At 33.8% G+C, this 12,467-nt stretch overlaps 1 protein-coding gene across 3 annotated transcripts; it reads left to right on the top strand.

Moving 5' to 3' along the window:
- The first annotated feature begins 5,656 nt into the window (after positions 1 to 5,656).
- Positions 5,657 to 9,738, top strand: LOC122311401. 3 transcript variants are annotated; one of them, XM_043125960.1, is made up of 4 exons: positions 5,657 to 5,813; positions 6,646 to 6,747; positions 8,524 to 8,606; positions 9,414 to 9,738. In XM_043125960.1, the coding sequence occupies exons 1-4, from the start codon at positions 5,708 to 5,710 to the stop codon at positions 9,441 to 9,443; spliced, it is 321 nt and encodes a 106-aa protein (XP_042981894.1). In that variant the 5' UTR covers positions 5,657 to 5,707; the 3' UTR covers positions 9,444 to 9,738. The 3 variants fall into 3 exon arrangements, with proteins under 3 accessions (XP_042981894.1, XP_042981889.1, XP_042981903.1); XM_043125955.1 differs by having other exon boundaries at positions 5,671 to 5,813; positions 6,595 to 6,747; XM_043125969.1 differs by having other exon boundaries at positions 5,684 to 5,813; positions 6,618 to 6,747.
- Positions 9,739 to 12,467: the final 2,729 nt, after the last annotated feature.

The following is a 12,467-nucleotide window of genomic DNA, read 5'->3' as shown; positions in this document are numbered from 1 at the left end:
GAGTTAGTAGAGATAAATTGCCCCAGTGACTAACTGGAAATATCTTTGCAGGGGTAGGTTGTAACACTCCACTCCCTAGGTTTTAGAAATTCTCGGGAACTAGAGTGCTACTACCGAACTTGAATTAAAAATATTTTCTTTTCTTCAGAAACAAGCATCAAGTGCAAAGATTTTTTTTATAATAAATAGAGTCGTTTTAAATTAAAATACTAAAATCATAAAAGAGAGTGCGCAAAATAATTTATTAAAATATCTCAAAATCTATGCCATAAAAATCATAACTTAAAATCCATGTACATGATCTAGGTTTCTTTCATGCCTCATTGGACTAAGTCGTATCCTGTAGCTCTACCTTTATAAATATTCTGACCTAGAGTAGTTCAAAAATATAAAAATAAGCTAAAATGAGTCAATGACTCAGTAAGAAACTCATCATAACGTAAATATACTTAATATAAAATTTTCATAAAATATTTCTTGTTGAGAATTAAAATCATGAATGATCATACTGATGATTATGCTATGCATAACTGATTTATCTAAATTAACTGATTGATCTGATTTATTTGACTTATTTGGTTAGCCAACACACTTAAACTTATGTGCAAGGTTGTGCACTAACTTCCCTTGTTGCAGCAAAGGAAGCCGATTGTGCATGACTCTAGTGTACTACGGTGGATCACACTTGAGTCTGTGGCTTGCACACCCACCATAAAATTGCATTGATACTATGCATTTTAATGGCTATCTGATTAATTGTTCTGAGTTTATTTTATACTTAATCTTATAAAGATACATATTTTATGCAACGTAAAATGCATAATATATACATAACTATAATATACGAAATTAAACATGATAAATGACGTGCTTACAAATATCATGACATGCATGGTACATAAACACTGATTTCGAAATAATTGACTTTAATAATAATATATATAACTAGCTAACGTATGCTAATTATAATTTATGATCAAGTTATTTACCTTATAGTGTTACTTCCTAAAATTTTCGACACAAAATCAATCATGGTACCAGATTGAAAGGTTTATGATTTTTTTCTAAATAACACGCGGAAATGAGATATTTATAGAGAGATTTGAGAGAAGGTGTTGATGAGTTTGAGTTTGAGTTAAACACGATTGCGAACATTCAATAATAGAGTTTGAATTTAAAAACATGTTCTAGTAGTTCATTTAATATAAGATTTGGAAGTGACTTAGATGTTGCAAGAAACTTCAATCAATGATGAGTTTAAATTGAAATAAATTTCTAATAATCAATTTTTAAATTCTAAAAGGAGTATAACTTGTTCAATAAATAATAAATGGAATTTAACCTAGTTAGTTAGTCTAATTAAAACTCCTAATCAACCTTAATAATTTATCGCTCATGAGCTTATCTAATATAGCCCATTAAATATAATTTAGACCTAATAAGAATTATCAATATTCTGACGTTAGATTTATTGGGCCACGTCATTACACATGTGGATCATTATTCTGATAGACACTGGGTTTGCACACAATTTTTTGGATCCTGTAGTTGTCCAAAAGACACAAGTTCCACTTGACTTAAGTGAAAGGGTGAAGGTTCAAGTGGCAAGTGTGAATTAATACAAAGTGAGGTAAAATGTGAAGGGGTGAAGGTCATAGTCCAAGACGCCTGTTTTGTCATAGATGTCCATGCGTTGGTCCTACTTGGTTGTGACGTGGTGCTTGGGATACAATGGTTGAGAGAACTAGGCTCAATTCTTGGGAATTTTGAGAAGCTAACCATGAACTTCAATTACAAGGGAAAAACTGTAGCTTTAAGGGAGTTGGCAGCCTCAAGACTGATTGAAGAAGGCTCCTTGAATAAATGTGACACAATGGAGAAAAAGTGGATCATTTTACAAATGATTAAGATGAGGCAGTGAGCAAAATCAAGACCGAACCCCAACAGTTGCTATTCCAACCCTGTGAGAAGAATATGATGATGTGTTTGATGAACCTATTGGATTACCTCTACCTACAACCCATGAACATGCTAATACCCATAACCCAAACACAAAGCCCATCTCTATAAGACCTTATAGATATCCCTATTTTAAAAAAGATGAAGTAGAGAAAATAGTGAAGGAGCTGCTATAAAGTGGTGTTATTCGACCTAGTCAAAGTCCTTACTCATTCCCAGTACTATTGGTGAGGAAGGCATAGGGCATGTGGAGGCTGTGTGGATTATCAAGGGTTGTACAACGTCATAATGAAGGATAAACTCCCAATACCAGTGGTGGAAGAGCTGCTTGATGAACTTAATGGGGCTTCCATATTCTCTAAGTTGGCTTACGGTCTAATTATCATTAAATTAGAGTCAAGCCCCAAGATGTATCCAAAACAACATTTAGAATGGGACATTACGAGTTCTTGGTTGTTCCCTTTGGGCTAACTAATGCCCACTCAACGTTCCAAAATCTCATGAATGAGGTATTTCGGCCCTATGTTAGAAAATTTATACTTGTTTTTTTATGACAATTTGGTATGTAGTAGGGATGAAGAAGAATATAGGAACCATCTAAGCACAACTCTAGCAATACTAAGGCAATGGGGTAGTTTTAATACAGCGAGGGAGGCCCTTGGCCTTCTTTAGCCAAGCTTTGAAAGGGAATGTGCTAATGATGTCTACTTACGAAAATGAGTTATATGCTCTAGTTACAGCAGTAATGAAGTGAATGCCTTATCTAATAGGGCAAAGGTTCATGGTGAAAATCGACCAGCAAATCCTAAAGGATTTCCTGGATCAAAAGGCAGGCACACCAATGCAATAAAAGTAGATAACCAAGCTGTTGGGATACGATTTTATTGTAGAGTACAAAAAGGGGTGAAAATAGAGTGGCAGATGCTTTATCAAGAAAAGAGACTAAAGAGGAATGTTTCCTATCCCTCATTACATTCCTTACTATGGACTGGGTTGAAGGACTTAAGGCAGCATACAAGGGAGATGAGAAGTTACAGAACATCATCTACCAAGCCCATAATAACCAATAGCCACCAAATTACAACCTAAGGGGAGAATTACTATTGTACAAGAATAGATTATACATACCTAAGATAGGGGATTCAAGGAGAAACTCTTGGACCTAGTGCAAAGTAGCCCATGGGGTGGTAACTCGGGGTATGACAAGACCATGCACTAAGTGAGAAGGGAATTTTATTGGACGAGCATGAAGAAAGATGTGAAGCAATTTAAAAAGAATTGTGATTTGTGTCAAAGGGTTAAAGCTGATAACACTTTGCCTAGTGGGTTGTTGCAGCCCTTACATATTTCCAAACAACCTTGGACACATGTGACCATGGACTTTATAGATGGCCTTTCAACCACACATGATTTTTACTGTATTTGGGTTGTAGTGGATTGACTTACCAAATACAGCCATTTTACTCCATTGAAGCACCCTTATTATGCTAAGACAGTGACATACATGTGTTTAAATTACATTGATTGCCTACTTTTATAGTGTCTGACCGATATCCCATTTTCACTAGCAACTTTTGGCAAGAATTTTTTAAGATGCAAGGAGTTCAAAGGCACATGAGTACAGCATATCATCATTAGTTAGATGGCTAGATCGAGGCAGTCAATAAGGCATGGGAAAATTAATTGAGATGTTTCTCAAGAGACAGACCGAAGGATTGGTCAATGTCGACCCCTTTAGCCGAGTGGTGGTACAATACCACCTCCTATGCATCGACCAAATTCATCCTTTTGAAGCCATGTATGAGTATCCACCCCCAAGGCTACTCAGCTACACATAAGGTATTACCAAGTTAAACACAGTGGAGGACAGCCTAAGAGATAAGGACCACATGATCAAGATTCTACCGCACAACCTCTAGAGGGACCCAAGATCGCATGAAGAAATATGTGGATATCAGAAGGATGTAACAAAAATTTCAAGAGGGAGACTGGGTGTATTTTTTATTGCAACTAGGTTACAGTTTCTAAGCAGTGCAAACTAAGACTGTTACCTAGGTTCTTTGGCCCTTTGAGATTGTAAGCAAGATCGACAAGGTAGCATACAGATTAAACCTTCAACCAACATCACGCATACATCCAACATTCCATGTATCTTAATTGAAAAAAACGGTGGGATCAACTGTCACAACCTTACCTATGTTGCCTCCCACGGATGAGGAGAGAGCACTGAAGCTAGAACTTGAACAAATCTTGAGCCAACGTTTGTTGAAGGTGAAGAATCAGGCAAGGGTCGAAGTATTGGTCTAATGGCATGGACAAACAAAAGATGAGGCCACTTGGGAAATCCACACCCGACTGAAGGATGCTTACCCACTTCTTGTGGGCAAGGTGCTCTAGATGGGGGAGAGATTATCGCACAGGACGTGACTAAATTGAGATATGAAATAGAGATAGTATGAAGTGATGAACTGAGTTACGAGAGAAAGTTTGACCAAAGGAGATGTTGTTTAGAGAGAGCATGTGCTTTTCCAACGCGCAACAGCCTGCGAGATAGTATGGGTTGTAGCTGCTTATAGTGAGTTATTCGTTTAGTTATGTTAATGGGCTGAGGTCTACTTTAATGGAATGTAATAATTGAATAAGTAATATGTTTATAAAGAAAAGATATTTGTAATTATGAATTGTATAACTATTGCGTAATCATTTAAAAAAAATAAATAAAATATAAAATTTATATAGAAAAATTAATTTTTTAATAATAAATTTACTCTTTTTTAGAAAATTACGTTACGTTGATGCAGTTTACTATTATAAGTAAAATTATTTAAAAATTATTTATATTTATATTATTTCCTTTATGTTGCTTTGTTAAGATGAAGCCCACGAGGCTCGAAGAATTCCGCTAGGGAGTTCTGACAACTAAATGTAGTGGAGCAGACGCATTTGGGGGGAAACAATCAAAAAATTATCAAATTTCCTTTTATCTTCTTATTTCTTCTACTGTTACGGAGGTTTCTCATCCTTGAAAGAGGATATTTCTTTACACTATTTAACAAGGGAGTGTTACACAACGCAAAGGTCATCTTTCTAGATGAAATTTTGGTCTATTCTGATATACGGGTTTGGAAAAAGATTTTATCCCAAAATTTTTATTTTATCTTATTATTTTTTTTAAATATCATTTAAATACAAATATTTTCAATCTAAGTATTACAAATTTCCAAAATTTTAAACAAAAAATAAAAAATAATTCAACTTTTTTAAATTTTTAAACAAAATAATATTAAAAATATATATTTTAATAATATTTTAAATTTATAATATTTTTTATTCAATTTTTTCTTTAACCTTTACCAAACTTCCATAAAACATTAACTTAAACTATCTTATATTATTTACAAATTATCTTTCTACCATTTACAAAATTCTCATTTCATCTTACTTACCCAGCTTGTTCTAAAAGTTTATTTGGATTGAGAGAGTCTCTTATCTTATTTTATTTAATTATTATAATTTTTTCAAATTCTCATAAAAAATAAAATAAATAATTTAATTTTTTTAAATTTTAAATAAAATAATATTTTATTTAATATTTATCTTATTTTATCTCATCTCATTTCATCTCACTATTTTGAATTCAAATTTTCCCTTTTAGGCACTTTGGTAAATACTCGGAAAATGGCGGGGGTAAAATTGTCAAAAAGGCAATCCTTTTCTTCTACCTCGCGGGCTGCCCAGCCTAATTTCTATGCCTTCCAGCAGCCCAGCCATTGATAATCGTCCGCTCCGTCGCAGCACCTCTTGTCTCAGTCCGATCCGCCTCTCCGTCGCAGCCTCTCTTGCCATCAGCCACGGTTTATCTCTCTATCTATCTCTCTCTCTGTGATGGATTCCATAATCATTAGTTTATTTCGTTTTTTGGACTTTGGATTCTGGAATCAGACCTTACCCATCTGTAAAACGTCGTCCATTATGCGATTGGCCCTCAGAAAAAAAGGCATTCAGTGAATAGAAATCATTGAACGGAATGGCTTCTGTAGAGATTATCTGAATAGGCTATTAAGATTCTAACCCATTGGTTAAGATTCAGACATTATGAAGGACTTCGATCTCATCTGTAATTCTGTATCATTGCTTTTTCGGCTACTACTTCTGGGAAGGTTCAATTGTCTCATGACCAACTATTAGCATTTGGGTTCTTGCTTATTTTTATTTTTAATTTTTTTCTGGGTTCACTTTTATACGATTTTTTATTTTTGGAGTTGAGAAATAATCAATTTACTAGTCCTTCGTTGCGCTGATTATGTCCTCTGACTATATTACATGTTATTTGCTGAAGATAAGGGCTACGTCAGTTGGGACATTTACTTGTTTGCTTAGATAATTTTTGTATTTTCCTTTACTGTTAGGCTATTACGTTGAAAGAGTCTGGGCTATTTCATTAGTTTGTTATGGGTTTCGTGGGTCAGTCATGGGTTTGAACTAGTCCGTGCAGATGGGATTGTGTGGGTCGTGTGTTTATGGGTTATCTTATTCAATTATTGTTTTCCTATAAATATTGTACTGTGATGATGAAATGAATTATGAAGTTTAGCCCAAATTATGAAGTTTGTTACTGGCTCCTTGAATTGCCAGTGTTCTATTATTTTCAATACAAGGTTCATAAGATTACATTTACTTCTCAAGATCAACATTGCACTGAGGGAGAGATGGCGGTGATGCAGAAGCTGAGGATGTTTGTAGTGCAAGAGCCAGTTGTCGCAGCTTCTTGCCTCATTGCTGGCGTCGGTACTTTCTTACTCACTTTCTCTTTTAATCCCTAACCGACATCTCACATTTTTGGTTTTCTTCTGTTTTTATATACTTTCTGTTCAATATTTTGATTTGTCAAAATTTTTCGGTTTCATTATTTGAATTTTGAACAAATTGTTTTGGGATTCTGGGTCTTTTTTTATTTGATTAATAAGGAGGGACAGTTAATAATTTTCACGGAGCAGTTTGCTTATAAAAGAAAATAATAATAATTGATGGACCAGTTTGAGACCGATTTTATGGTTTTCCAGTCGGACTTGGTGGGTAGGCTTGGGATATTTTTCTTAGCATTTATTTGGGTTTTTCCTGTATCGGAAAATTGGCAATTGTAATGGTATCTGTGTGACTGGAAACAAGTTTATTATGAATAATTAATGATTAGGGCATGGTTTGGTTAGCATTTGAGCTGCGCTTAGTTAATGGATATCATAAACTCTATGATATTCGGTGAAACTGGGCAAAGTTCTTAACGACAAGAAGACAAGTTAAATTGGGCCATTTTTTGCATGGTAATAATGGTTGGCAATGATATGCGGCTGTTACAACAAGAAAGAAACGTGAACAAGAAACTAGGAAACTGGTTGCTTGTGAGCAATCCCAAGGAAATTTGTAAGGTTGAGTTATGTATGGAATTTACTGTGACATTATCTGTGGAGTAGTGGGCAGTTCTTGAGGTATACTTGAATTGCAATATCAATAGAGAAATAATATTTGCAGTCGTGGAGTATGCAAGTGCTATGCAATCTCTTTGAAAAAAGTGGGTAAATACGAGACCTACATGAAAAAAAAAACTAATTTTTTAATAGTGGACCTCACTCATTTTGAAAGCAATTACATGGCATTTGTGTACTTTACGATTGTATGTAGCATTACTCATATCAATAACACTGGTATATGGATGACAATTCTATCTCTTCAGCTGCTTCTCGGAACATGTTGGGCAAAGAAAATTAAAATTGGGGTCCCTTTTTGTGTAATCAACTAGACCAGAGGAAAGTAATAATAGAATTTTTAAGGTCAGGCAGGATCCCCCACAATGCTTGTTTATGTTTGCTGGCCTTGGGCATACTTGACTTGGATAACTATATATGAGTAGCCAGCCCCTAGGGGTTGGCTTAAGTGGTAAAGGCCTTGGACTTGGAGGTATGCTCCCCCTAGGTTTAAGGTTCAAATCCTCTTGGGTGCAAACAATCTCTAGGAGCCATCGAACTATAGAATTTTTCCCTTGAATTACCTGAGGTACGTTTGCAGGAAATTCCTTGCCGAGGGCCTGTGCACTCCTAGGATTAGTCGAGATGTTGTTCTTGGACACCAAGTGCCAATAAAAAAGAAAAAAAAAACTATGAGTAGCCATGCCATATCATGTAGCTAACTTCTCTGATATACTCTAATTTGATCCACTTATGTGAGTGAGTTTCCTATGGGCTACTGATCCATATAGATTAATCATAATTTCTATCACTACTGATATCATTTTATTTATTTGAATGGAAATTTTTTCCTGTAAAATAGCGACAATGACTAAAAGGGACACTAATCCATACTGTCTTCATTGTTCCCAGGAGAGCTCTATGCAAAGAAAATTTTCTTCAGTTGTGTGCAAGAGTTTCAAATTTGTTTTTTAATTTCTAGAATTCTTTGAGAGATCATGAATTTAATGGATTTTCTACAAACGGTATTTTTGGGGTATGAGGCTATTTCCATGGGGAAAATGAATTAACCTTACTAGTTGATATCTTGTTAAAAATCCAGGCCTGTTTCTTCCAGCTGTTGTTAGGCCCATCCTTGACTCCTTTGAAGCATCTAAACAAGTTCCCCCGCCCGCTTTAAGTGATGTGAGTATTTGGTTTTGCAATATGTTTCTTTTATGCCTGTATCTCTCAGTTTCTTTTCTTTTTCTGCATCTTGTTATTTGGGTACTTAAATTTTAGTGTGTTTTCGAAATTATTTTTGTCTAAAACTCTTTTTCCTTTTGTGTAGAGCTAGAACTTATTTATTTCGTGACAAGTATTTAAAGAATATTAAGTTTAGTATGCAGTAGTTTTTTATTTATAAAGAATGACCATCATTAGCTCTGGTAACTTGCCGCACTTAGAAATAGCTATTAGTTTGGCTGCTTCGAGTAGCCTTCTTTTGAAAGCATAAGCATCAATTATTCATGGGATAGGTGTACTTTTGGTGTTATACTTCAACTGTTGGATGGACTGATCTGCCAGGGATGCTTATGTCCCTAAAGTCTATACTGCGTATCTCTCTCTAACTAAAAATCTTCATAATTTGGGTGCTTGCTTTCATATGGTCATGAACATGGGAGGATTGAAATCTTACCTACACTGGTCAGAATTAATAGATCAACTACACATTCATGAAAAACTCAGCCTCATTGCTCCCCGTAGTTGGATTGTATACTTTCCTTCTATGTTTATTGGAATAATAAGAGAGGGATCAAGAAGATCGTTTGCTAAAGTTATCATACTTGGATGGATGGACTAGATCAACTGAACTAGAAAGATTGTTCCATTTCTGACTGTGACTGCTGTAATCAGAATGCAACACATTAACGAGACCTTTCACATTCGCTGCCTTGGTTTCTGTAATCCCTTTCTTTTTCTGTCAATGCCTTAACATCTCGTACTTTCCAGGTGGTTGCGGGTATGACTGGAAAGAAATAAGGGTGATGGTGTTTGTTGCTGACAAAATCTCAAATGCCCCCTGCCTCCATTGCACGTGATTTTATTCTCATCAGCAATGTAATAAGCCTAACTGTCCCATATTCGGGGTGTATTAAATGATACTAGTGGCGTATCCAAATCTTCTTATTTGTGCAAGGCATATGAATTATGAATGGTTAAGGTACACTTGAACCCTAACTAATGCATTCTTACATTCAACTTGAAAATCTAGGATTTTGTATCTCTTCCTTCTACATTTTTGTTTCAATTTATGAATGAGAAATGTTTTGTCTAAGGGACCAGTCGGTCTTGGCCTCAAAAGTAAAGAAATTAAGTTTCCGGTCCGATCTCGGGATAGGGTCTTTTCACTCCCTACTGATTGATTTTAATATATAAGTTTTTAAATATTTTTTGATAAGATATTTATAATTTTTTTAAGGAGTTATATAAATTAAAAACAAGTAATTATGTAATTTTCTTCTAACTAATTATAAGTAATTGTTTAATTCTTTTCTAACCTAATTATTTAAACTTAGTTTATATAAAAATTAAAGGTTAAGAATTTTAAGATGGTATTAATTATTAATTATTGATAATACACATACTATTTGCATTATTAATTTATTATACTTAATTAAAATGCTTATTTAGTTAAGTATATACTTAGTTAGACAACTTAGATTACATCATTCACTTGATATTTCTTTAATCATTTTATGAATTTTTTTTTTTTTCAAAAACTTGAAAAAAAAATATTGTCCAAAATACTCCTATAAGACCGACCAAACCAAATCGGGTTCGGTTTAGTTCAAAGTCCTTGTCAGTCCAGTCTAAAATCCTCTTCCAAAACTGACTAGACCGATTGATTATATCCCATCAAATGTATTACCAATTGAATTTAATTGAAAACGATTTAAAGTTAATTATCAAGAGGATTGGTTACTAAAAACTAAACAATCTCATTCCATCTCATCTAATTATTATAACCTTTTCAAATTTCTCTATAAAATATAATAAATAATTTAACTTTTTCAATTTCCAATACAAAATTAATATTAAAAAATTATATTATAATAATATTTTATTCATTATCATTCAAAACATCTCATCTAAACTGTGTAACCAAGCGAGGCTAGGTCCGTTTGATAACACAATTATTCCAAAGTAATTTTGGATATTTTCTTTCTAAACATCACCTAAACACAAAACAGTTTTTAATTTCAAATTTTCTATATAATTGTTATAATTTTTTTTAACTTCTAAATAAAACACAAGAATCAATACTATTTTTTTAAATATCAAAATATAAATAATATTCAAATAATTTTTTAACTTTATGATATTTGTATTCAAGTTTCTCTCCCATTTCTCAAAATCTAATAAAATATCTTAACTCAAACTATTTTACTATATATTAACAGATATATTGAGATAGTAGAAGTATCCAAATTAGCCTAAAGACTATGAGTAAAGAAGGGATTTCTTTTGGGATAAATGCAACAATGATTATAGATTTTGCTAGATTATTTTTTCTTTCTTTAATTTCAGTTTTATCATTTTGCTCTAGAAATTTTATAATTGTATCAACTAGGTACTTCCCTCATATTCCCGTTTAATATTCTGATGGAAATTTTAACGTGGCATTGGCTAAAAAGGAATAATAATTTATAAAAGAAATTACAAAAACCTAAAAAACATTTCAAAAGAAATTATAAAAAAAAAACATTTAAATAAAATAAACAAATCAACAAATTGTGAATGAATGGCGTACACGGTACATTGTTCTCTATAGTGCTTTAAAGGTCTCATATGTTTGTAATGCTGAATGTAAGACTTTATTAGGATGAGTAAAAACCCCTTGATCTGACCACAACTGCTGGTAATTCAAATTCCTCTGGTTTAAGCTTTTCTATTAATACACTAATAATCTGATGGAAGTCATCACCCTCTACTGTGCATTTCTGTATCTTTACATGGCATACACTCCAAAATCTTGAGCAGCTAGACATAACCATAAAGAATGCGCACCTATTTCTTCCTCCCTCTCACAAACGAGGCAAAGTGAATGATCAACAATCTTTCTTCAGGCTAAACCCTTTCTTCTAGGAATTCCATATAGACTCTAGCTTTGCATATGAAGGTTTTAACTGAACTTGGCACCTCCATTTTCCAATTGCATTTCCAAATATGTTTACCATTCACTCCGTATAATGTCTGTCCTTTCTGTTGTTCTACTACTGTATACTATAGATGATAAGCACTTTTAACAATAAACTGGCCATTGGAAGAGGCTTTCCAAAATTGTTCGTCTTCAGATTGTTGAACACTAATAGGCATTCGACTGATCAACTAAGCATCATTTGCATCATCATATATGAGAGCTCTAGAAATCCATAATCTTGGTTAGATCTTGAACATTAAAGTGGTACAAGCCCGATTCATATGTAGAGACCCAATAAGGACACCTCTAATTTCATTATGGTATGATAGGCAAAATTGAAACTTGGGTACTATATATAAGTTATGGCCCCACTCCAAATTCTTTTTTTACCCTACGTATCTCTCGTTGTGAGTTTTTACATATAATGAATGTTGAACGTAGAAAACCAAACCGTTGCGCTCTTCTTTCTATTGGCTACAAGTACGCCATCTCTACCAATATTTTGACATGAGATGTTGGCATATTTAAATTCTCAAAACCGGACAAGCAGTATCAAAGCCTCTTTGTCATATCATTGTAGAAATTCAGTTTCTATTATTTGTAAAATATAGAGTTGTCTTTCACCATTCAAATTAACTTTTGATTCGGTTTTTCAAATAATTGGGGCGACCAAAGAATTTTGTTCTTGGTCTATTTTGGTGCTGCAAAATCATTTTTAATTTTTAATTAAAAAAAAGGCTGCTAGAGGCACCAGGAGTCAAAAATTTCCTCATCGGTGATCCCTCGCCGAGATGCACAAAAAATGGTGCTTAGTTGGCTGTAATAGGGATAGTGGCGGTTGGATTGGAAATACAGAAATTTGG

This window comes from Carya illinoinensis, chromosome 1, assembly GCF_018687715.1.
Source record: "Carya illinoinensis cultivar Pawnee chromosome 1, C.illinoinensisPawnee_v1, whole genome shotgun sequence".
In the NCBI taxonomy this organism is placed as follows: Eukaryota; Viridiplantae; Streptophyta; class Magnoliopsida; order Fagales; family Juglandaceae; genus Carya; species Carya illinoinensis.
This window is presented reverse-complemented; position numbering and strand designations above follow the sequence as displayed.

Bases quoted from the DNA above. Each gene is read 5' to 3' on its own strand.
- LOC122311401 (XM_043125955.1), top strand. From the start codon at position 5,708: ATGCCTTCCAGCAGCCCAGCCATTGATAATCGTCCGCTCCGTCGCAGC. The intron at 6,748-8,523 runs GTACTTTCTTAC...TTAAAAATCCAG, and splicing joins TTGCCTCATTGCTGGCGTCG to GCCTGTTTCTTCCAGCTGTT. The intron at 8,607-9,413 runs GTGAGTATTTGG...CGTACTTTCCAG, and splicing joins CCCCGCCCGCTTTAAGTGAT to GTGGTTGCGGGTATGACTGG.